Raw genomic sequence first — 27,379 nt, forward strand, 5'->3', positions numbered from 1 at the left:
ATTTGTCTCGTACTATTTCGTAGGCCGAATCATAAACAGCAAATCACATTACAGTAGGTATTCTGGCCGGCAGCGTTAAGTCGATCGAACGTCCGCGCTGCCAATCGGCTGTCGGCACTGCAGCGTTGCAGCAACGGAAAACGGGCCACGTCACTGACAATTTCCTTGATGAATTGAGTTGCTGGAGTTGCCGTATTGCTGTAGCGTTTGAAATGTTCAACGACGTGACTCACTTCATCAAGGGTTTGACGATTTGACAGTTTCTCGTTTCCCGCTGTTGAAATTGCTTATGTGTCGGTTGAAAGTTTCCCCAATTATGAAATTTTTTATTGGAAAATTTTCTGATCAATATTTTTTTTTTTCCATCATTAATATTTTTTTCGGTGCTTGGTGCAACTTGTTCATGGAGACGTTCCGTAGGTACCTAATATTTTCGATGTTGTTGTTTCAGCGAGAGGACATGTTTTACGAAACTGACGAAAAAGAGTAGAAATTTAAAAGTGGCAAAGTCGTAGTGTCATCCCATTTTATCACTCGTAATTATTTGAAAGGAACAACAATATATCAGTATATTGCCATTTATTAATTTCTACTCTTTTTTGTCAGGCTGTATGCAGTAAGGAATTTCAACTACATTTTACTGTAGCTACCGCCTAAATGCCTGCATTCGCTAAATAAATTAAACAACAAGAGTTGTACACAGCTCATGTAAATTTTAAAATGAAGAGAGAATAGCTGTCTCGCCGTTAATTTTAAGCGTCCGTTACGCAAATTGAAATTAACTTGAAATGCAACTTCGTACTCGGTGTGCATTTTATAAATGGTAATTCGCATGCGAGAGAACTGCTGTTTGTAATATTTACAATGTCGGCTGCAAACGATCCATACACTAGACTTCACTAGAGAGAAATAAAGTACAAGGACTAATCTAAGGGCCAGTTTATACGGCGCGCGATTTTGGTTACAACAACCACATCGATCAAGTACCACAATGTAAAGGAACTTGCGTGCGAGAACTCGCACATGTTGTACCGTGTAAGTGGGCCCTAATGCTGGCTGTACACGCACGTCAATAGCCTGTCACCGAGAGCTTCGGCACCGTTCCCATCCAATCGGGGAAGAGCGAGACGAAACGATTGACAAGCAGGTGTGGAATGATTCGCGACACATTTTCTCAGGGTGGAAATGTTTGTAAATGCTCTTAGTCTTAAACATTTCAAGTCACTGTTGAATCTCTCTAAGGGATTAGATTCAAGTTTAATCATTTTATGTGGGTCGTATCTTCCGTACGCATCAGCTTGGACTGTCGCCGTAAGTTCCCGTGATACTAATCTGGATTACTCCAAAAAGACAATTATGGCACCAAAATAACTTCTTTAGTTCGTTATGGAATTATTATTATTATTATTTTGAATGTGGTAGTCAGTAAGACAACACCAATATTGAACTTGTCTTCCATAATAATTTACAATACCGGATAAAATTAACAACACCCCAAACGGTTACTTTTTCGTGATTCTCGTTATCTACTCGATAACGAATTAAAAACTTATGCTAACATTAGTTTGTTGGAAGTGCAAAATATCACGAAGATGGAAATTCCTGGTAAAACGGTATTTGTCTAGAAGTCTCGAGAAGCTGGCAGCAGCTGGCCGCCACCCGCCCAGTGTTCCCTGAAACGTACAAATTGCCCGCCGCTAACCTGACGCAATACTCCCATTTTCGCGCAGTGTTATGTAAAGTTTACATTCAATCTTCTTGGTGTATGTAGCTCGAGGCTTTTAATCTTCGATACTAAGAGTTCGCCACGAGTTTATAGTGGAAGCGCTTAAATCCTCTTTACTAACCGAACGGGGAAGACTGAAGTCTATTATCTACTTGTGTTTATCCAGTTTAAAGTTTACCATATTTATTAGTTGGTTTATTTTTATCGTGTTGTACATTTATTCCCCACTGTCTGCATAACTAACATCTTATACATCGCGCTTCCACTAATATGCGTGAGTACAAATAAGATGTATTAGGCCTAGCACATGATGGCCGCGGGAGTATGTCGCCGCGAGATAGATGCCACGTCTTCTTCTAACTGTATTAATGACATAAGGACGGGTAGTCTATCTCGCGGCGACATACTCCCGCGGCCATCATGTGCTAGGCCTATAGGTACATAGATATATCAGCCTCTCAGACGTTAGCGAATTCATTAGTTTCAAACTCGTGTCGTCGGAAGGCTGTTGCGACAAATTTTTAAGTAATAAACGCAACCGTAATTTGGTTTATATCGTTACAGTGTCCTTATGACCTACTTTCAACAACATAAAACTCCTCGTTATGTCTAATAATGTTTTAATGACACTGTAACCGAGCTATAAATTATTAAAAAATTTGATACCTTATTTTGTTTAGTCAGAGTTCGCGTGCTCGGCTGCTCCTTGGTTCTTATTAAAGCTGAGCTGTTTCAGGTTTTGAGAAAAACGTAACGTTTTATAAGTTTAGAAACAGGAAAAATCGTTTCGCAAATATCGTTGAGATTGCTGTGAAAACGAGCTACTTGATAAATCGTTTTTTTCGTTGGAAGAGTGATTTGTTACTGTGTATATTGTGTTTAAGTACCTATGTGTAAATTTATACCCTATTGTATGCTATTGTTTGTATCAATCTTACCGTTCGATACACTTTTATTTAAGAACTAACTACAAAAAGAAAATAATCTGTTTCACCGTTACTTCAAAATATAACGGTTTTTCGTACCCGTACGGAAAACGCTCAGGTTTAGTCCGCCATAACCTCCGCAAAAATAATGCGAAAACTTCCTTTTAAGCTGTTGTCAGGCGCAGTTTAAAACTTAATGTTTATTTTGCATACCCGGTTTATGGTGGACACTGTTATGACTGTTATGAGAGTTTGCAGTTTCTTTCTACTAACTTAAATGGGAACCTATGCGATGTAAATGTAAGAAGTAAACATATACTATTAAGTCTTCTTTACTCTGGAATTCAACAAATATGACTACATAAACAGAGTCTTATTATACTTCTTAAAAAGGTTCTTCATCACGCGTCTTTGCTAAAATTCTTAAAAGGGTCACAGGTCACAGGTGACTAGTTTACAGGACAGGCCGATAAGGTGAAAGTACCAGTTCTTGACGCGCGATTGTCTAATAAATGAATAGTTATTTGTTATACAAGGGGGCAAAGTTGTATTTTAACGCAGAGTGTGGAATTGAAAAACGAGCAAGTGAAAGGATTATATAGTTGAACCACGAGCGAAGCGAGTGGTTCGAGAATAGAATCCTGAACTTGCGAGTTTTTTAACACACGAGAAGTAAAATACATTTGCACCCGAGTGTAACACAAAACTTTTCCCCTCACTATAGCGAGGAAACTACAACGCAAAAAAATGCGTTTATCACTGCTTCCAGTAGTTCCACAGGTGGTAAATCATCTTAATTACTGGATTCACCTACTTTAATCAATTTTAAAGCAGTTAATTTGACTTTATTCAAGGTCAAATTACTTTACCCACTAGTGGATAAAATGCGTTTTTACCCGCTGGTATTAAAGGACAAAAGACGTGTTTCCGAGCTAGTGAGGGGAAAACTCTTTTTCCCCTCACTAGCTCGGAAACACGTGTTTTGTCCTTTAATACCAGCGGGTAAAAACGCATTTTATCCACTAGTGGGTAAAGTAATTTGACCTTGAATAAAGTCAAATTAACAGCTTTAAAGTTGATAAAAGTAGGTGAATCTAGTAATAAAGATGATTTACCACCTGTGGAACTACTGGAAGCAGTGATAAACGCATTTTTTGCGTTGTACAATAGTTTCCTCGCTACAGTGAGGGGAAAAGTTTTGTGTTACACTCGGGTGCAAATGTATTTTACTTCTCATGTGTTAAAAAACTCGCAAGTTCAGGATTCTATTCTCGAACCACTCGCTTCGCTCGTGGTTCAACTATAGAATCCTTTCACTTGCTCGTTTTTCAATTCCACACTCGGCGTTAAAATACAACTTTGCCCTCTTGTATAACAAATAACTATTGTTACAATATTTGTCAATGTCACTGTATGTCGAGCACTAGTATTTACTTTGTACTACCTTATCGTTCAGAAAAGCAGTGATCTGTGGGATATTTAAGCCATTGGAACCACTGTGCATCAGGCGAAACCTACCGGTCAAGCAAGTACCTACCTACAACTGTCAGAGAATACGAAAGCAAATTCCTCTCCCCTATCAATTAAAAGTTTACGTAAGCGGAGACGAATGTATTTTTTCCATTCCGTAACGAAGCTCGCAGCCCACTCGATAAGTTCCATGCTAATGAACACGCATTTTATTGGAAATGATATTCCGCTGAATGTTTATTTTAGAGTTCTGTACAAATTAAATGATTACAGAGCGTTATTTAAGTTTATTGGCGTAAAAATCCAACATTGTTTAAATTATTTATAAAAGACAAAAAATAACAACGCCTAATATAAGGATCAATAATAGGTATAATCGTGTAGTTTCTAATAATGATAGATTAAGAGAAAATCAATGAAAAATGTGATTATTTAACATGTATAAAATTTAATTATTAATTTCTAAACAAAAAGATAGTCAAGATTACTTAAAATCGATCTTGTAACCAAACACTTTCTAAAAAAATTATCTCAAATTGAGAAAAATATGCCTAAACTCCGCTGAGAACGTTAATTTAATTTTTCAAATTAACGTTATTTTATCAAAATGTAGGTATTACGTACCTAATGATAATCACGTATTAATTGGCATCATGTGTAGTTGCAGCGAGTGGCCGGGCGCGGGCGGGCGGAAACGTGTCAACCCATGTCAGCCTAACTTCCCAACTTGGAAATGTCAATTTAAATGTTGCTAACAGCCAAATTTGGCTGCCACTATGATGAAGTTATTAGAACAGCGACCGATGTGGTTAACATGCCGTTGGTATGTACAGTAAGTACAATTTCATTATTAATTGTTCGTGTAGTAATAAACACATCTGAAATTGTCAAATTGCGATAAAGATAGAAAGATTTGTGTTAAGAGAGATAGAAATTTGTTGAACATGTAAATTCAACTGGAAATAGTTATTTGTTTTACAAGGGGGGAAAGTAGTTGTTTAACCGCACGTGCCAATATTGATACCCGAGCAAGCGAAAGATTCCAATATTGAACCGCGAGCATAGCGAGTGGTTCAAAAAGTGGAATCTTGAGCGTTGCGAGGGTTTCAAGGCACGAAGGTTAAACAAACTTTGCCACCGAGTGAAACACAACATTTTTCACCACACCAACACGAACAAAATACTAACTATAAAAAACCAAATTAAATCAAATCCATCAATTTATTCAATATTAATGATTCAAAATCATCATTTATAGGTAAATTCTAACAGCAAGCTTAAGACATCAAGTTAAAATTTGTATGAAATTACTTTGCACTCTTGTGGATAAAATGCAATTTTGCTATCTATTTTCGAATAGCAAAGTAAACCTTTAACAGTTGGTGTGGTGAAAAATATTAAATCCTCCTTCAGCCATCGGGTAGTAAGAAAAATAGATTGTGACAATTGCAAAACGCGATCCGATATAAAAAGTTAAAAACTCGCCCCAACGAGCAAGCCTGATCCACAAAAGCATAAGCCAATATAAGCATTTTTCTTTGTTGCTGTCAGAAGTTAATGTAGATACCTATTGCCTATTCTTTTAAGTAGTGGCTACCAGATATTTTATATACCAGATACCTATACCTATTTTTTGGTATACAATTATCTAAGGAAAAGTGATCTTTCACTCTTAAGAACCCCTCAAAATGCAACATCAAGGCCCGTGTGTCCGTTCAGTCGCAACAGAGAACTTTATACTCACCCCGAAGAAAATTTGTTGGCGATTCGGGTACGAATTATATGTTCATCTTTATCAGTATAGGAATTTTACATTTATTGATAACCGACTTACGGTTATCAATAAATGTATAATTTTTAAAGAGGTACGTTTTCTTCGTGAACCGTGCGTGGAACCCCGAAAGCAAAATGCACAGCATATCTTAATACTTATAGTGAGTAATCCTTTAATACGATTACGTTTTCGCACAGTCTATATATATCATGCAACATTTTCATGTTCCAGGGTTAAAAACAGTGCATAAATTCAGAGATTTCGGATTTTTTTTTGACAGCTTGGCGGGTAAGTATAAGCCGTGGCAACGATTTTCAAAGCAAATCCTTAGTTGGAATCCCGAGCTAGGTTGTAGGTGTTAACGGATTATTTTAGGCAGGAAAATAGAGACAAAATTGTCCAAGTTCCTTTACAATAACTTTTAGGAAAACCACAACGGGTGGGCGCTCAAAAAAAAAGTTTCTGAATACTTGCCGAGCCCGACGGCTGCGTTTAGCATTAGGAATAAGTATGTTGATTTTTAAGTAAGAAACTAAAAGGATCGCAATAATAATATAAGTTTTATTAAATTTTTAATTGAACTGTAACATAACATTTAGACAGACTGTACTTATGCGATGTACTTTTTCTCTGATTATTTAGGCCTCATATACTTTGGTGATGAGTGACAGGAACGACCAGGTCACGTTCAATATCTGTAAATGGATTTAAAAAATCAGTATATAATTAAAAACTACGGCAATTAATTTTGAACACACCTACTGAATTAACAAATCAAATCTTTCATAATTAATATTTACTTATGACAGATTTGATTTAATTTAAAATTTTACGGTTAATATTTTCTACATGTTGTGGTGTGGTCACATATTGTGTGTTTTACTCGGTGGCAAAGTTTGTTTAACCTTCGTGCTTTGAAACCCTCGCTGTGTTCGCGGTTTAATATTGGAATCTATCGCTTTCAGGTATCAATATTGGCTCATGTGGGTAAACAACAACTTTACCCCCTTGTAAAACAAATAACTACTTATTATTCGTATCTCTCATGACTAAAACCTAGGTACGTTTCATGCCATTGTATGTAATGGTAGCGTTGACAAGGTGCTATTCGTCCAAACTCGGTAACGTATTGCAGAATGAAGGTACTGCCTAGTAGTTTTTTGTGATGAATGATTAGCAACTTGTATATGCGCCTAGGTACTTTTTACAAGGCAAAGAGTTATTAATTCATCATAGATAGCTACTACTCTTGGCCGATGCTTTTATTACATGCAAAAGCAAAAGCGTATAAAACATTTGTAGATATTGTGTGTTTCTTGACAAGTTGTCCCTTATTAAAAACTTAAGTTTCTTGGCGTCAAAGGGAAACTTCTAAGGACTTGAAAGTTAGTCCACGGCACGGCAAAACGGCTACAAGCCGGTATTTGAATCGATAGGGAAACTTTTACTTATCAATCAAGGGACGGCAACGCTTTCAGCGAGTCAGCGGCAGATGTTGTTTAACGGGTGATGTTTAAAATTATGGTGCATTGAATAGCTTATCTACAGTTATATAACAGTAAAGCAGAACAAGGAAAAATGTACCTATGTGGCTCTCATAGGTCAACATACGCGTTTTTTTTGTAGTGTGGGGGCAGTTGGCCCAGCACATGATTGCCGCGAGAGGAAATAGATATCGATACCTCTGGGTTCAATTGGCGTAAAGGACATTTTGGCGAAAATGAGTTATATATACAGTTTTGTTCAGAATTTCAAGCGCTATCGATCTGTCTAGTTAAAATTTCGATATCTCTTAAAAAGTTGCCTTTACGACCAAGATTTTCTACTATGGACTTGCAAAAATAGCGTTTCTGAAGGGGCGTAAATATCAAGTCATTAATTATAAATTATTATTTGTGTCGTAAAGGAAATCTACAAATAAAAATATAGTCGTAAGTCACCTTGATATATATTGTTGCCCTTTAAGCCCTTACTTTTTAAGGATCACTTTCTATAGTAGTGTGGTAAAGTTGGGCGTAAAGGACAAGTTTTTTTGTTCTTCGTCCTTTACGACCAGCACTAAAAATATTTTATCCGCAACTGTAATCGATATCTTTGGGTTCAATTGTCGTAAAGGACATATAATGCAGGTTTCAAGAGAAAGATAAACCCACTTTTTTTGTTTTTTTGACCTATATTTGTGACGTGTATAAGAAAAATATGCAGATTACGAGTATCTTTAACCTAGTGTAGCAACCGTAGTGATAAACTAAACGATTTAGAAGATAGATGGTTGTAAAGGACACGTCAAAATGCTATAACGTCCTTTACACCCATGATTTGATAGGGTCGTAAATGACAGTCTTAGATGATTTTTATACAAAGTCGGGGCGTAATTGTAACCGAAATGGTACTACAAATGTTGTGCTAAGTTTACAATTAAAAACTGGAAAAATGTATCAAAACGTACTTAATATGGCATAGAATAGCTACATTAGTTTAATGCAGTGTATTATTTATCTAAGCTATCTTTGTTCCGTCGAGGAACAGAGATTTTTAGTTTTAATTTCTTTTCTTGATATAGTTAAATAGTTATTTCATTTTCATACATACAAGGCAACACAATTTTGAAAGAATACTTGTTTCCATGTATATGTAGCACAGTTTTTTGGAGCTGGCAATTACAGAAGTCCCAAAGCGACTTTCCGGTGCCCCACCACGCCACCTGGCGGATATAAAAAAAAACTCTCTCTTCGACCGTGCGAGCGCCATGATCTGCGCTCCCGTTATTACGAATTAAAAATAGTTATCGGTGCACCGGCGCGACACAAACGTGAAAATTGACATTTTAAGTGATATTCCGACCAGTGACCTAAGCTTCCGTTTATATGTGACAATCGTTTTAGTGTGAGGATTTTCCCAAAGTGTTTCCACGTGGCCCCACAAGCGCCTCTGGACAAATGTAAGTAGCCTCACCAATTAAACGCCGCTACATATAGTTTTTTGATCCGTTCGATCCGGATTTTTCTTTCTCACGTTGTGTTGCCCGTGTATTTTGCGGTATTACGTACCCATCATTCCAATTACATACGTTTGTAGTTCAATTTTTCATTGTAATTTCCGCCATCTTTGCTCACGGCAAAATGGTACCGAATCCTACAGACGGTGTCGAAACCGACACATCGTGTATGACACAAGATTTATTCGAGCGAGATCTAATTCTCGACGAATTAAAACGAACATTACAGTTCGCAGCAACGAATATAGAACAATTTCGTTCAAGAACTTCCGATTTAACAGCGCACCAGCGAAAGTTTACCAAAATTCAAACTAAGATCGAAAAGGCATTAATTAAGTCTAATAGCTTCAACAAAGAAGCCAACATTAAGATTCGAAATGATTTCAACGATTTATATTACGCGATAGTTACGCATTTAAATAACCTAAAGGAGGTAGATGTAGAAAAGCGGCGAGCGAGCCGCATTCCTGTGCCTAGCCAACACGACACGTTTATGAACGACCGTCGAAACTTGCCTAAATTGTCGCTTCCTGAATTTCACGGTGAACCTACGGGCTGGCCCGCCTTTTTCGACTTATTTCAATCGTTGGTCCACAACAACAATGCCTACACTGACGCGGAAAAGTTTAGGTATTTACTACTTTCGGTTAAAAACGAACCATTTAATTTAATTAAATCAATTCCCATAACGGAAAGTAATTATTCAATTGCGATCGATGTTCTAAAATCCCGTTATGACAACAAACGCATTATTGCGTCACAACATCTAGATAAATTATTCGATATCGATTCTTGTTCCGCGCGCTCATCAGTTGTTGCTATGCGAAATTTGCTTAATGTTTACCACGAAAATATTAAAGCACTTGAAGTTTTGGAGTTTCCGGTTAAAGAATGGGACTTCGTTCTGTTAAATTTATTATTACGTAAAATTCCCGTTAATACGCGAAAAGAATATGAACGTTCTTTAACCAACCCAAGTGAAATACCTAAAGTCCAAACCTTAATAACATTCTTAGAGCGCGAACTTACGGCGGAACAGATGATTACAGTTTCCCATATACAGTCCACAAAAAATAATTCCTTAAGTACAACAAATAAAAATAATTTAATTTCAAATCAAATTACACCTAAACGGGTTTTAATTACGAATACGTCAGACCAAACTCGACCGTATGTCGATACGAATAAGGTTCGATCTTGCGTGAAGTGCAAAGGCTCGCATGCCCTTCACAAATGTTTGGAGTTTTTAAATTTGTCTACTAAAGATAGATTCACATTTGTTCAAACAAATAACATTTGTTATAATTGTTTATGTTCCGGACATGACTTACGTAATTGTAAATCAAGTTTTAAGTGTCGTAAGTGCAATAAGAAGCACCACACCTTAATTCATTTAGATTCGGACCTTACGCGTACGCGACCCTTCCCGGCGAACAATGAAGCCGCGGAACTAGTTGCCGTCTCGCTCGCTCTAACGGAGCAGTCGCAGCCCGGCGCGGGCGCTGTCCCGAGCCCATCAGCTGTTCACGGCGTGAATCAAAATAATCTAGGTTTAGGTATTGAGCCTCATACGGTGTTACTGTCAACTGCGTTGGTTGACCTTTATTACGAAGGTAATAAAATTGCTACAATTCGTTGTATGTTAGACGGGGGCTCACAAGCAGCTCTTATTACTGAATCGTGTATGCAACGATTAAATTTACCGCGACGAAATGTCAGCGAGCCGTTGGTAGGTGTCGGTGATTTACCGCTCAACCCTAGGGGTACCTTCGTGTGCTCAATTTCGCCCAAGGGCAAACAAAGTCCAAGTATTCCTTTGGAGGCTACTATTTTGTCAAAATTAACCCGTCAAATGCCTAGTGTACCACTAGCACCGTACGGGGAATGGCCTCATTTGCAAGGGCTCGCTCTAGCCGACCCTGAATTTCATAAACCTCAGCCGGTTGACATGATACTTGGCGAGGACATTTTCATGGATGTCATTCGCGAGGGTATAGTCAGGGGTAAACCTGGCACACCCACAGCAATCAATAGTGTATTTGGTTATTTACTAGGGGTAAAGTCAACTTTACTTCTAATATTTCGACTCCACGCCATACTTGTTTTACGTCGTTCGACAACGACAATCTCGAGAAGTTTTGGGAGCTGGAGTCAGTTCCAGAGATGCGGAGTTACACTCCCGAAGAAAAGCTATGCGAATCCTTTTTCCAAAGGACGCATACGCGCGATGAGACAGGGCGATACATAGTTGCTCTGCCATTCAAGCCCGATGCACCGCCCCTCGGCGAGTCTCGGCAAATTGCTCTAGCACGTTTCCACAAACTGGAATACCGTCTAGAACGAAACCCCCAGCTGAAGGCGGAGTATCACGCGTGCCTCCAGGAGTATGTGGATCTTAACCACATGGAGCTCGCGGACGATAACCCCCGCTGGCGCGAGTTATTACATCCCGCACCACTCGGTGTCGAAGATTTCCGACACTACCCGAACTCGTGTTGTCTATGATGCTGGTTGTCGCACAACGAGTGGCTACGCGCTCAATGATGCGTTGCTAAAAGGGCCTAAGTTACACTTAGACATAGTAGATGTACTTCTAAAATTTCGAGTACATAAAGTTGCATTTTGTTCTGATATTAAACAAATGTATCGGAATATTCTTGTACGTGAGAGTGATAGGGACTTTCAGCGCATCCTGTGGCGCAAGTCGCCAGAGGAACCTCTGCGCGATTATAGGCTGCGTACCGTTACTTTTGGTATCAGTAGTTCCCCTTATCTCGCCTTGCGCACAATTAAACAGCTCGCGCATGACGAAGCCGAGCGTTTCCCGCTCGCCTCGCCAGTCCTCCTAAATGACGTGTTCGTCGACGATGTGGTGACCGGCGCAGATACCTTAGCCGAAGCCCTCAATCTGCAGCAGGAGCTGATAGGTATTTGTGCCACGGCCGGGTTCGAATTGCGAAAGTGGCAAAGTAACTCGCCAGCCATTCTCGCTGCCACGCGACCGACAGAGTTTCATGGTGAGCGGCGCGAAAATGTTCATTTTGCCGAAATGGAAAATGACAAAGGGGTCAAGGTCCTTGGACTTCAATGGAATCCAAGATCTGACGCATTTAGTTTCAAAGTTCAAAGTTCTTCGCAGGCCTGTACAAAGCGGGCGATTCTTTCCGAAATTGCAAAAATTTACGACCCCCTCGGGTTATTATCTCCGGTGACATTGTTTGCCAAACATTTAATTCAATTGCTATGGTTAGCCAAAATTTCCTGGGACTCAGAACCCCTATCGATATTATTAACTCATGGACGAGTTTTATTAACGAGCTACCGCTCCTATCGCAAATTTCTTTTCCTCGTCATATTTTCAATACTGACGACTTCGATTCAATCGAAATTCACGGATTTGCCGACGCAAGCAAAATTGCATACGCAGCATGTGTTTATATACGTCTGACGGACAACACCGGGCGAGTTCAAACCTATTTAGTCATGGCTAAAAGTCGCGTTGCACCTCTTCGGGTATGCCTTACTATACCTAGAATGGAATTGATGGGTTGTGTAATCCTATCAAAATTAATTGAAAGAGTTATGCATCTTTACGGTGGTCACATTCACCCCGATCAAGTGTACGCATGGTCTGACAGTTCCGTCGTGCTCGCGTGGCTTCAGTCACCCCCGCACGAATGGAAAACGTTTGTCTCGAACCGCACTAGTGAGATTTTGTCCCGTGTCCCGGCGCGCTGTTGGCGTCACGTCCCGTCAGCTGATAACAGCGCTGACCCGGCGTCTCGCGGTCTGCTCCCCGCCGCGCTCGTACAAAATGACTTGTGGTTCCATGGTCCTACATGGCTCCAACAAAGTCGCGACTCCTGGCCTATACCAAAACCGGTGGTAAACACGAACGAGGAAAAACGCAATACACATGACTCGGCAAGTCTTAGTTATGCATGTGTGTCCACATTGCCTCCTTCCCCGGACGACGACACTCTTATAACGCGATTTTCGTCGCTAGGTAAATTAGTTCGCGTCACGGCAGTCATATTTCGTTTCTACAATAAATGCAGGAAACATAAACAAACATTCCCAAAGTACGTCACCGTACCAGAGTACAATTTTGCATTAAATCGACTAATATTGATTACACAACAAAAAGTGTTCGAAGACGACATTAAGAGGATTTCGTCAAATAAACTTCCGTCAATTCGTTTGCGGCGTCTCACGCCCATTATAGATAGGGATGGTTTGTTACGCGTCGGCGGACGTATTCACAAATCACTTTTACCTTTTGAATCAAAACATCAATTGATTTTACCTAAAAGACATCCTCTTACAAATCTTATCATTGACGATGCGCATATAAAGGAACTACATGCCGGTTCGCAGTGCGTGCAAAACTCGCTCTTACAGCGATACTGGATTATCTCTGGTCGTGATATTGTTCGCCTCCGCGTACATCGTTGTATCAAATGCTTCCGCGCTCGACCGACTCGCTGCCAGCCGCGCATAGGAATGTTACCCTCGGTTCGGCTACGCCCCGCACGTGTGTTTAGTAAAACGTCTTGTGACTTTTGTGGGCCATTCTACGTACGCGCTAATAAGGTTCGTAATGCAAAAATAATAAAATGTTACGTTGCAGTTTTCGTATGTATGAGCGTTAAAGCTGTACATCTTGAGTTAGTTTCCGAACTTTCCACGGAAGGTTTTTTAGCTGCGTTGCGACGTTTCACGTCCCGTCGAGGATATTGTACGGATATATATACCGATTGCGGACGTAACTTTGTTGGTTGTAATAATTACCTTCAAGAGTTATATATTTTTTTACGTAATGATTCGGTCATGAGTGCCCTTAATCAACAAACTTTAAAACAAGGATTAACTTGGCATTTTCAACCACCTTATGCTAGTCATTTCGGTGGATTATTTGAAGCAGCTGTTAAGAGTTTCAAAACTCATTTACATCGCGTAATAGGTACACAAACGCAAACATATGATTGTATGCACACTTTGACGTGTCAAATCGAAGCTGTATTAAACAGTCGTCCGCTCTGCGTTCTAAGTTCGGACTCCGCGGATCCTTTACCTCTTACGCCGGCCCATTTCTTAATCGGTGAGCCCTTAACGGCCCTACCGGACGTTTCTCTGATAGACGAGAACCCTAATCGTCTTACACGTTGGCGCTGGATACAGCAAGCTGTCCAGCATTTCTGGCGTCGATGGAGTCGTGAATATCTCCATCAACTGCAACAAAGTACAAAGTGGCTGCAAGACCGCGGTCCCGCCGTTCGTGAAGGTACTGTTGTTGTGGTATGCGACGACCACCTGCCGCCGCTGCAGTGGAAACTCGCGCGCGTTCATGCTGTCCATCCGGGCAGCGATCAAGTTATTCGCGTCGTAACATTGAAAAGCGGGAACACGTTGTTCAAACGACCTGTTGTGAAGGTCTGTCCCTTACCTTTAGAATAAACTTATACAATCGTTACGACTCTTAATGTTAAGTTAAATATAAGTTTCATAAAATATTTTGGTATACTTTCGTATGGTTTCTTTTTTTATTTTCTTTTAAAAGTCACTCCGTGTCTTTTAAGGTGAGCGGCATGTTCCGTCGAGGAACAGAGATTTTTAGTTTTAATTTCTTTTCTTGATATAGTTAAATAGTTATTTCATTTTCATACATACAAGGCAACACAATTTTGAAAGAATACTTGTTTCCATGTATATGTAGCACAGTTTTTTGGAGCTGGCAATTACAGAAGTCCCAAAGCGACTTTCCGGTGCCCCACCACGCCACCTGGCGGATATATAAAAAAAACTCTCTCTTCGACCGTGCGAGCGCCATGATCTGCGCTCCCGTTATTACGAATTAAAAATAGTTATCGGTGCACCGGCGCGACACAAACGTGAAAATTGACATTTTAAGTGATATTCCGACCAGTGACCTAAGCTTCCGTTTATATGTGACAATCGTTTTAGTGTGAGGATTTTCCCAAAGTGTTTCCACGTGGCCCCACAAGCGCCTCTGGACAAATGTAAGTAGCCTCACCAATTAAACGCCGCTACAGCTATATATCTTTATCGCTTTCGCGTTTTGCACCAGACTGCATTTTTGTCGGCGTCTGGCGTCGACGATTGCCATTCAGCTACGCCGGCAGTAAACTTTAACAGTAGACTATACTAACATTTAGTGCGACAATATTATTTTAAAACTATTTTCCATCATCAAAAGAAATTAAATTCAAACGTTTATAAATACACAAGTTGCGGCTTGCGTACATATTTACGTACCTTAGTGAAAGTTTGCAGCGATACGTCGGTGAAACTCGTGGATCTGATGTACTGAGCCTTCTGCGACCTGTAAAAAACTTCACATTATGGAGGAAGTTTTCTCGAGGATTGTGAGCATGGTAAACCCTTAGAGCATAAATATGACTGGATTATCATGAAATGTATATGAATACTATGAAATTACTGTATTTATTACTAGCGCTGAGTCAATCCAACGACGCTGTAACATCGGGAGCGTTTATCGAGCGTCAGTCAGACAGCCATCTCTAACGACGTCGACGTCTTGCTAGCGACTTGTCAGCGCCCACGCAACGTCGCTTTGATGTGTTTTAAAACAAATGAAACTCAATTAAAAATACAACTAGGATCAAAATTACTAACAGTTATGTATGAATGGTGCGCGTTACGAGGATAGGTTTTATTCCCACAGGATCGTCCCTTTCATTTTGCAACTTGCTTTCTAATTGCCCGCCGAATGCCAATCGTGACGCTAGACGCCGATCGAAAGGCAGTCTGGCTCTGTCGCGCCAAGAGCGATAGAGATAGCCAGCTACAATAACGATATTTTCGTAAGCGTTTGTGCATGTGGCTACGTACGCAGGTCTACCCACCCACACCTATCTCGGAATTTCATTACCTATACAACATATTATGTAAACTTAAATTTACGTATTTAGAAATGTTTTTTTTTAAACCCTCGACGCAAAAACGACGGGGTGTTATACGTTTGACGTGTCTGCCTGTCTGTTTATCTGTCTGTCTATCTGTGTGTGTCTCTGTCTGTGGTATCGTAGCTCCAGAACGGATGAACCGATTTAGATTTCGTTTTTTTTTGTTTGAGAGTTGAGTTAGTCGGGAGTGTTCTTAGCCATGTTTCATGAAAATCGGTCCACTATGTCGCGGTCGGGGGTTTTTTGAATATTTTAATTTTGTGGTTAGGTTGTTATATTTAGCAAGTGCCTAAGGTTAATTAAATAGAAGATTATATAGTCAAGTACTGTCGTCTTTCATCTGTTCTACAATAGAATAAGATTTTTAAGTATTGGATTACAAAAATAGCCAAATTTAATATCCTAATTGGCTGTCAGATCTTCGGGCTCACGCTCGTTGGCATCGAATCTGTTCTTGACACGAAAAGAAAGTCAATAAAAACACGTCAACTAGTTGTGAACATTTTAAGATCGTGGGTTTTTTTATCCACTTTATTTATTTAGACTAGATTTTTAGCGTGATACATTAATTTTAATAACATCCATATTCAATGCAAATGTAATAAATAATAGTTATTTGTTATACAAGGGTGCAAAGTTGTATTTTAACGCCGAGTGTGGAATTGAAAAACAAGCAAGTGAAAAGATTTTTTAGTTGAACCACGAGCGAAGCGAGTGGTTCGAGAATAGAATCCTGAACTTGCGAGTTTTTTAACACACGAGAAGTAAAATATATTTGCACCCGAGTGTAACACAAAACTTTTCCCCTCACTATAGCGAGGAAACTACAACGCAAAAAATTCGTTTATCACTGCTTCCAGTAGGTGCACAGGTGGTAAATCATCTTTATTACTAGATTCACCTACTTTTATCAATTTTAAAGCAGTTAATTTGACTTTATTCAAGATCAAATTACTTTACCCACTAGTGGATAAAATGCGTTTTTACCCGCTGGTATTAAAGGACAAAACACGTGTTTCCGAGGTAGTGAGGGGAAAAAGCTTTAGTTCCTCGTGATATGCAATCGATAAAATTATGAAAACGGATTAGTCCATTCTTAATACATTCCCAAATTTCGATCACTTTTAGGATTAAACGTGTGACAGAGGAAAACTACAATATGTAAACTACCCACATATTATAAAATTATAAAGCCTGGTACTGAAGTCGAACGAGTAATAATGGGTTTCAAACTATCACGTTTCAGGCGGACATTTCAGATAACTCGAGAGAACCGCAAACATATATATTTCCCTCTTGTTGGGAACAATTATTTTTTTTATTTCTATTTGCTTTCTAGTAGGCAACAAAAAACATAAGGGCTGATACAGACAGACTTAAATGAAACCTGGTAGCGACTTGTGTGTTTTGGAAGCATTTTGAGTTTTTTTTAAGTTTAGTTTTTATCGCTAGTTGCGAGGGATAGGGAAACTAAAATATTAATATTTTTGACATTAATTGTATATAGATAACTAAAAAGTGCTCCAAACGGTCACATAATAGAACATAGAATGAATAAAATCTAATAGAATGTCAGTCAATGGTAGTGGCTCTGATAATATTGTAGAATTGTATGTACTTAATGTACTTACATTAGGTACTCAACTTGCAGTCATACTTTTAATACTATTCAAGTACAAAAATGAGGTAATGGATCAAGAACACAAAATTAATGATTTCTCCAAACCCATTAATTTCCGCTAAACATTTATGAGGGTTGATCGATATCGCTCCTTTACTTCGGGCCGTCATTTGTTAGTATTACGTAGAAACGTCGCCATGTTTGATATTCAAATTTTCTTACCTAAGCATGATAAAGAGAATGCATTTTTTGTATTCTTGTGTTCTGAGTTGCCATTGACTTTCATAGGCCGCTTGGGCGATGTTAACACTCTGGAAATGAAATATTTCAAACTTCAGAATAGGTCAACAAAAAGCTACCATCAATAAATGGGCCTATGCTAGTCGAAAATGTAAAATGATTATGATAAGAAGATAACATTTACTGTTTAAAGAAAGGAAATTCAACTGCTGGAAGATTTGTATGTTATTTTATACCCTTAACATTTTCCCAGTACCGTATTACTTCTATAAAACAATTTTGAAAAACGACTTACCGCATCAGTAAGATTTTGCCCAAAATAACAACACGTATAAATGCAAACTAAAATTATATTCGCTGCCAACAAGTTCTTAATACTTTCGGGGCTGCAATGTACCTGAAATATTTTCGTAATATTACTGTCAACACAATCACCTACTACTCTCATCTTAACTGAATATCAATGACTCGTTTAGCTGACGATTTTTCATATTTTACTTTTTAAATAGGACTAATTCGAACGATTTCCTGAATTGTAACTGACGCCAATCATCACTTAATCATGTAATTTCTGATGTTTTTTTTTGGTTCGAACCGCGCATATTAAAATATCTCTGGAGTGTTTAAGGGCTACGATGACTGCTCACCGTCAGACTGGCCTCATGTTTGTTTGACACCAGATGATATAAAAAATGACCATCATACCATCAATGCCCCACGTTGGGCGCCAAATACTCGCTTATATAAGTCGCTGCATGCCATTGCAACATGAGTTGGTATGAGGTTGGTTGGTTGATATTTAGTTACGTTACGCGTTACAAAGCCTCAATTATTTATTTATCGATTTAATTTATCTGCCATTTGAACTGACGTGTTTGTAAATAAACTTGTGCAAACTCAAGTACTGTTGCTTGAACTAGTTGGTGTTTTTATCTCGGCTAAGTTGTAACGTAAATGTCACATACCTACACTACAGCCGTCCCAGGGTTTTTTGTTTCATTCCGATAGCTGTTAGTTCTAAAAATATAGTTATAGAAAATAATTACCCGAGCAGCAAAACCAAAGAAACACATGGTTCCGGAAAAGAAAGCCAAGTGAATTAAGAAGATGGCACCAAAAGCGTTGCTAACCTCGAACATCAATCTGCAAAAAATTCATCAATAATATTAAAATTAATGGACGCGATTCTAAAAGTACAGCACATGATACTTACTCATATTGAAAACTTGATTTGTATTGAATTAAATTTACAGATTTAAAGTGGAACTTGGGCTGTTATACTATGTAATGGTGTAAGATGCTTTTCCATTGCGCTGCTCAAATCGTGGTATTTTACCAGCAAATTATGTCTGGTGACCACGCGTTCTTTGTAAAAGCTTTATAATGCAGTGCACTCGGTGTCTGAGTAGTCTGTGGCTTATACATAGACTAGAAGTGTACATGTTCATGAATGACCCTTAAACTTACTGGAGTAAATCTTGGTGAACAGGTATGAGTTTTTTCAATGTCTTCTCCGCCTGTTCTACTCTCTCTTCAGCCACGTCCCTAAGGTCGTCTTGCAGTATCACGAACATCAGACGGAGGTGATGTAGGACCGCGTTCATGAATAGCAGGTCGAAGGTAACTAGGTTGCTTACATCGTTCACTGTATTACAATTAATAATATTCAAGTACAAGAAATTATTAATATTATATTAAACGTACGAACTACAAGTACCTACATAATTCACTGAAATAGCTCTGGGTACGTAGCCGAATAGCACAAACGGTCACGAAACGCTCACGAAACAAAACGCTCGTAGATATCTATCTCTATCGCTCTTGCCTATTGGCGCGACAGAGCCAGTCGGAGAAATGCCATTCGGCTACGGGGCCTGTTTAGCTGCTGATATTTTTTGATGTTGAAATATTTGTTTAAATAGAAATACCTAATGTTGTGACACAAAGGACGTAAATTATTTATAACGACATTGATTAATTCTTTGATAAAATCCCGAGAGTATCGATGGATTCTTAATTAGAATCTCGAGCGTAGTGACGGGTTCAAGTCTTAATGCATAAGGTGGAAAATTTTGCTGCCATGTGACATAACTTACTGATTTTCACCTATGAGGAAGAAATATGTTTAAAATATTTTTAAGCTAAAAAATAATTAGTGTTCTAATACAACAAAGTGTTAATTTCATCCTTCAGAAAATATGAAGCTATTTTGAACGGATTTAGTATAAGTAATAAGTACTGCATATTAAACAGTAGATAACAATTCACTTTACATCCTGTGATTCTCCACGATTTACCGGAGGGCGCATAATGGGTAATTGTCTCGGCCAGACTTTCGCCACGTGAGTTCATGTCAGGTCCACTGCTGCGTGTGTGTGATAGTCAAGGTACTTACTGTAATGATATGCGTTTTGTGGACGGGAACTACTCCGGTAAAATGAGATACTTTAATATATCTTTCATTATTATATAAGTAAACGCATAAATGTATTTAGCAATAAGGTTTTTCAATAAGGTATTCTTATTCTTATTATTGAAGTGAAACTTCTAATGCGACTTGCAACTGACAGTGTCAGCAACTCGAATTAAAAAAAATGCTAGGCTGATGCCAATTTTTTAAGCGAAACTCTTGAACTTTGTCCGTATTTCATGAGTTCATGTTTGTTTTTTCAATAATTTGAACAATTAGCAACGTTAAATATTTAAAACAGTTAAAAGATGGAAGTAACTAAACGAAAAAACGCGACAGTCATTTGACAGAATGTTTTTAAGATTATGTTACGAAATTTGTTTTTCAAGGCCAGAGGTCGCAGGTTCGAGTCCTGCCGGAGGTGTGAGTTTTTCCATTTTTCCTTTAATTTAAAAATATTATGTTACGAATTGAAATAGATATCATACATGAAAGAAAATCGGCAAGGCCCACTGGTGGCCGAGCCAGGAATCGAACCCGGGTCTTCAGCTCACGCGGCTAACGTCTTTACCACTAGACCATACGCCCGCCAACAATGTGCACCGCCACCGCGCAACGTGCAACGCGGGTACAACGTGCAATGTTGAATATAAATTCGTTTTATTTATTTTAACAAAAACACGATAGATAAGCTTTTTTATTTACTTAGAGTAGGTAGTTTTTTTGTTAAGTTAGGCTTGACACTGGGAACCCTAAAGCCCTCGCATAATTAGTGGAAATCTTTTCTCCGAATTTGACGAAAGTTGCACACTTAGGTAAAATGAGTAAGGATCATATCGCCCACATCTTTATATTGCGTTTTATGTAATTTCCAGAAAATCTGCTTTCAATTTTCAAAGCCTTTCATTGGAATGAAGGATCTCGAGGTAAATACGTATAATAGCGTAAAAATCTTGATATAAGTTGGGCTCATTATACATAAGAAGCCCGATTTATATTTATGAACTAGTTACCTATAGATATAGAGGTAGATAGAAGCCTCGAAAATCTCTCGCAGATTGGTTATACAATAAGTAAGAAAGGAGAGTAAACTAAAAATCTGGTGGACACGCAGGAAAACCATAGTAAAACAATTTAGGAATCTTTTTCATGCATGATATTCAAAAGAGATAGAAGAACAAAAAGAACTAACTTAAACTTTATTTATTCAGCTACCAGAGTAAACTTACCTACTTTTTCAATTTGCAAGAAACTTTCGTTAAGTTTTTTTATCTTTTCTAGCATCTAAGGTGTATTCAGGTGATCCCAAGAATGGTACAGCTGTTTAGGCTTTAAATAACTTACATGATGGGGTTTTGAGACTTTAGAGTATTGATTTTTAAAAGCGAATATGGTACAATTTTATTATAAAAAAAAACAGCTAACTTTCAGACTTTCAGATTAACACGGGTAGGTAGGTAGGGGTAAGGTAGATTAGGTAGGCACATTAGTAAATTTTCACAAGATTAGTAGGTAAGTACTTACAGATTTTATAATCGGCCAAATACACAAGGGTGTACAGCAAAAAGTTGTTATCGTATTTGAATGGCATCTTCACGTAGAACGGCATCACGAAAGGAGAATTATCCTTCAAGATGAAATGTTTCACGGCAGTGTACGCTAAACGCGGCATTAGGTACAGAAATACGTAGGTAGACACCATCTTGTAAAATACTGCAAATAAATGAATTCTATTAAATTATAAGAAAGTTAAGACTATAAAGTTATGCTACAGTTTGTGAAATACGATGCCCGATGAGTTACTCGTCATACCATTCTGAAATTCTTCCGTTTGTACAAAATGATATTTTCTTTAAAAATATTAGTTGTGTTGCTTTGTAGTTATGTTATAATGCTTATGTAGTCTAATAACTCAATCTAAATTAAAAAAAAATGATGTAGAAAGATTTTTCAGTATAAAAAACTAGAGTCCTCTGACAAGTGTGTAGCACACAAGCATAGAAAATGAATAGGTACCTCAAAAAACATAGGAGCTTGATATTTCGTTGTGTCATTTCTCTTGCCGAGGATAAAAATAAAAAGCTCATTGAAACATTTCCACTGTGATTCCTGAACAATAACTAATTAGAAGCGACATGACGAAGGCGTGTCGTCCAAGAAACGGAATGCTTCGTAGTGAAGTTCTCTTCATGGGCATACTCGTCGCTAGAATATTTTTTTTCAATTACCATGTAAATATGTTGTCAGTATCATGAATAGGCTAGGTTAGGTTACGTACGTTCGATAACATACAACATTATTAATATAGGTTTATGATAAAATTTACTAATAAAAACGTTATTAGTTAAAATGAACATCATTAAAAACGTTATTAGTCAAATTTTTAATCGAACGTAGATTAAAATGAACTCAGTAACGATGTGACAGTATGTATAAATATTTATATTTAATATGACATCGTACTGTTGGACTTGGACTTTGACTTAAAAAAAATTCATATGACGACTTCACGGATTTTAGAACCACGGTATGTGATAAAAAGTCCTAAGCCTAATCATGAATAATACCTTTTTAATCAGTTGGTACTTGTGCAGGCATGTAAGGTGTTGTTATTATCTTAAAATACTTGGAAGTTGGGTGAGATAGAAAACTACTTACACTTAAGTAGCTAATGCAGCAGCCCTTGCCCGTATTATGAGACGCAGACAGAGACAGTGACCAAAATGGATGCCCGATTCGAACGTTAAACGTACGTTAGAAATTTTCACTGGATATAATTTTACGGATCGGATTTACGTCGGTGTCATAATTATATTTTTGTCTTCAGATGTCCCGTCTTTTAACACTGACATTTCCGATTCATATTGTATCTACAGTGGAGTACATTTATGGTGTAGGTATACTAAAGTTCGATTAAGGCCGTAGGGCGATAGACAAAATTTAAAAAAGGTAGGAAAAATGACATTTATACAATTGTGATATAATACAAAGATTTTCAGTCGAGTGCCATGTTTAGGCCACGAAGCTTGCTAAGTGGCCTAATAGTAAGGTACGAGAGTGAAAAGCTTAATTATATCACTATTGTATACAATACTTTTTCTATGAGTCATCATCTTCATCATCAATGAACAGAAATATCATCATTCATGCAAGTTAAAATTAATGTTAATAGCGTCGTTCACCGTTGTATCAACATCGAATTACCTAGCAACCAATTGTTTGTCATAACCGTCTCTGATTGGCCGATAACGCGACAGATAAAAAAAAATGTGTTTCAGGTGCAGAAAATTTTGCCAGGTATCGCAAATTAGTATAGAAATTGTATGAAGTTCTATTTTTGAAATTATTATAGTTAACTAAAGTCAACTATAATGAGATTATTATAGTTGAGTCGGAACTGCCATAGAGTATCCAACACTGAAAAGTTAGCACTTATAGTTTAGTCTGTGGTGTCCTAATTGACAGATTACAGTCGACGAGTAGAAAAAATACTATTGTATTAGTACTTATTCTTCTCACACTTCCTTTGTTTTAGGCAGTAGTAGTAATAGAGTAAGGGTTCAAAGAATGATTCTTCCCATTTACCTAGCTAGTTCCAATCCCCCATTTCTTAGAGACGGCTTGCGCTTCAGAACTCTAGGATGCTCGTCTTCTTATGTAGCTTATAACTTTTTATAAATACCTCCCTAGCTTCAATCGCTCATTTCTTGGAGATGGCTTCGCCCAGCTTCATATAATAAAATTATCCAAGGAATCATAATACACGGGTTCAAGGAATAATACTTTCCGACATCCCTAGATCCAATCCTCCATTTCTTGGAGATGGCTAGCCATCCGATGATCTTCATCATAATTAAACTGTTTAAAGCATCATTTTTATCCGCACACCAAATTCCAGCTCCATTTTTAGGAGACTCCCCTTCCCGAAAACTTCATGCAATTGTTATACTAGAGTGTTTAGGAATCACAGGAAGTGACAAGGATTTAAGGCATGAAAACTCTCGTGAGACTCAATCATATTTACTCTTACTCTTTGAAAAAGATCCTCGGGAATGAATCGAAACATGTCGAGCGTTATTTCGACTTGATTAAAAACGTAATTAACCCGCTTAAAATATTGTTAACCCTTAGTGCGTTTTCACATTATCCGATCCGATATCGGATGTCGGACCGATATCCCATACATTACAGGCGCCATCTTGGATTTTTTCTATTGAAATCCTTCCGACATCCGATATCGGATCGGATAATGTGAAAACGGCCTTACAGCACGAAAAATATTTTTTTGGATATTCTATTTTAATTTGTATTTTTCCGTGCGTTAAAGCCCTGTAAAAAAACTAAAAAATAAGAAAAAAAAATCCGACCCCCCCCCCCCCCCTTAACTTTGTCAAAACCCACCCGCACGATCGTTTCATTTCGTCACGACCCACAGTAATTTTATTTTTTGCGGGAGGTAACTTTATGATTTTTTAAACATTGATTGAATAAATTTTAGACTTGGCACACGTCTGGCATGATTTAAATGCTCTGGCCCCGTAGCCGAATGGCATTTCTCCGACGCCAAACGAAAACGAAACGTAGTCCGGCTCTGTCGTGCCAATACGCAAGAGCGACAGGGATAGACATCTACTAGCGTTTCGTTTCGTGAGCGTTTGTGCCATTCGGCTACGCACCCAGATCAGATATAATATTTAACCCGCTCGCCCCCCGGAGAACTTCACATAAAAATGTTTTTTTAAGGAACCTTGTGCACGGGTTGAAGTAATGATACTGTAGCACAACTCGCACATCCCTAGCTCCAATCCTCCATTTCTTGGAGATGGCTCGCCCTCGGAAGATCTTCATATAAATGGGAAACGTTACGTCGTCGAATCATGGAGTCAATCAATCGCGCCGCCCGCGTGTGAAGCGGCAAATCGAAAAATCTTCAAAATGTCGCCGATCCGTTCGATGTGTCGGGAGACGAAATAATCTTACGTTTTATGTATTACGATGTTTGTATAAGATTGCATATTTTAAAATTATATGACGTTAAAGTGTATATGTATGTAATTGTTCCTTAAATAAATAGTATGAAGAATCTTAGCAATTTAATTTCTTGACAATTTTTAAATTATGTACAATAATAATGGAATCCTACAGTAATTACATAAGACAAGATCGAACCTCACTATCAGTCTGTTTAATAATTTTAGGTATACAAAAACGTTAAGATTTTTCTGGTAGTGATTAATTTTGGTTAAAATATAAAGTTTTATTAATTTTTTACATCTTTGTTAACAATCGGTTTTCAAACTTCACAATTAATTTTGCATAAGTACTATCAAGATTCCAAGGTGCCAATGAAAGTAATAAAATTATTAATTTATGGTAAACCTTACAATAAGGTCGGCCATAGTAACAAGTAGTTTTAGGTACTTATTTACACTAGTATTAAAAAAAACTTACATTCAAATCACTTAACACAAGGAAAAATAAACCATAAACCTTACTTGTTATCCATTTGAGGAAAGTAGTGACATACTCATGTTTCACTGCGACCATGTCCGAGCGCATCTGATCGTCGGGTCGCCATTTTGCTCCCATGTGTAGAATCAGATTCTTTAGCAACTTTCGGTTTAGACATAATTGTATGTACAAAAGTGACGCTAAAACATTATGATTATGATTATTTATGACTGCTGCTGGCTTGATAGAGAGAAAGAAAGAGAGAAAATAAGAGACCATGTAGGTGCTGTAGGAGAAGGAATATTTTAGAGTGGGTAGATTGTACTATCTCCTAATTGGCTGCAGGAGATAAATCTTGCAGCCAGTTGTCATGTAACGCGGAACTCCAACATCTTAAGCAGTTTTAAGTCGTGTGTGTTATTTATCTCACTTAAGGATTATTTTATTTGTCAAAATGTTTTATCCTTTGCAATTTAGCAGTTGTACTTTTTTCTCTTTTATAGCATGACAGCATGCATATAACTTAAGCAATGAATCCTTTCTAGCACGAAACGTTTCCAAACTTCTTGCTACCTTGCCAAAGAATAAGTGCCGCTGACAAATCAGTGGACAACTGCACCAGGTCAGCTCCCTGAGTGAACCTCTCGAAGACGCCAGCCGTGTGGCTGATCGCCGCCAGGATGTTCACGGCCAGTTTAACCCAACACCAGCGCCTCCACAGTGACTCTTCATCCATTATGTAAATCTGAAGAAATTAAATTAAAAAGGATGGGAAGCATTTCTCGACAAACCAACTTTTTTTTGTTTTAATATGGCTCTGCGATTCAAAGTGGATCTTGGCCTCCAAAACGAGAGCACGCCACGCCACTTATCCCAATCCTGCGCAGCTAATTGGCAGGAGCCAATTATCTGCTTGTAGCTGACAAAGATCCGTCTTCCCAGCGGTATCTGGGCCGACCCGCCAGGCGGCCACCAGTTGGTCTTCCCAGATACGCCATTTTAGCAGCCCGACAAAATTTCTCAACAAAAGATTAGAAATTGTTTTAGATAGGAAATATGTATGTACAATAGCGACGCTAAAGTACATTATGACCATTTACGACTGTTGACCATGTATTGTACGTTGGGCAGACAGAATAACGTCTGTGACAAAGACCACATTGCAGGCCAGCGATCAGTATAATACAATCAAAATCAATAGGTACAGAAATAAAATAGTAAAATATCACAGAATACAAATACTTACCTGATTCGACTTTATACGATCCAATATGAACTTATACGTATCTTGAAACATTGGTTCGAAATCCGTAAATTCAGACATGTTTGCGGTTAAATGTGGCTCAACTTTGCCGAGTTGGCTTTATATACCGCTGCAAGTCAGTCGTCGGTATAACGGCAAACGAAGAGTTCCGTAGCTTTTGCATAACATTTTTACTTTCTATCGTTTTATTTTGAAAATGTTGGAATCAACAGAACAAACAATAAATAATATTTAAAGTGAGTGATGATACCTAGGTACAGTAAATTACGGACCATATATCAACGAGGTCAAATTCAGGAAAAGAAAGCTTTTCCTGTCATGAAAAAGGAAACATACTACCGTTGCGGGCGAAAACAAATTTCTTTTCAGCAACATACTGAATTAACGCCACATTCATGCTCTGAATCAGTAGTGCCTTTGCGGGTAAATTAGACTAATTTGCCTCCCAGACAGCTGGAGGGTTATTCAGAAACGTATTTTTAAGATGACATGAATTTGATGTCAATAACCTGGATAATGTAGGGGCCTGAACCAAACTTTAGTTTGTTTTAC

The 27,379-nt window shown here is 38.2% G+C and overlaps 1 protein-coding gene across 1 annotated transcript; it reads right to left on the reverse strand.

Annotated features, from left to right (window-relative positions):
* Positions 1-6,463: 6,463 nt before the first annotated feature.
* Positions 6,464-26,887, reverse strand: LOC125230398 (odorant receptor 85c-like). Its single transcript, XM_048135540.1, has 10 exons — positions 26,810-26,887; positions 26,137-26,308; positions 25,608-25,763; positions 21,637-21,825; positions 19,170-19,347; positions 18,749-18,845; positions 17,998-18,099; positions 17,685-17,773; positions 15,171-15,237; positions 6,464-6,591 (listed from the first exon to the last, which is right to left on the reverse strand). The coding sequence occupies exons 1-10, from the start codon at positions 26,885-26,887 to the stop codon at positions 6,535-6,537; spliced, it is 1,185 nt and encodes a 394-aa protein (XP_047991497.1). The 3' UTR covers positions 6,464-6,534.
* Positions 26,888-27,379: the final 492 nt, after the last annotated feature.

The sequence above is a fragment of the Leguminivora glycinivorella genome, chromosome 1 (genome assembly GCF_023078275.1).
Source record: "Leguminivora glycinivorella isolate SPB_JAAS2020 chromosome 1, LegGlyc_1.1, whole genome shotgun sequence".
NCBI classification, from domain to species: Eukaryota; Metazoa; Arthropoda; class Insecta; order Lepidoptera; family Tortricidae; genus Leguminivora; species Leguminivora glycinivorella.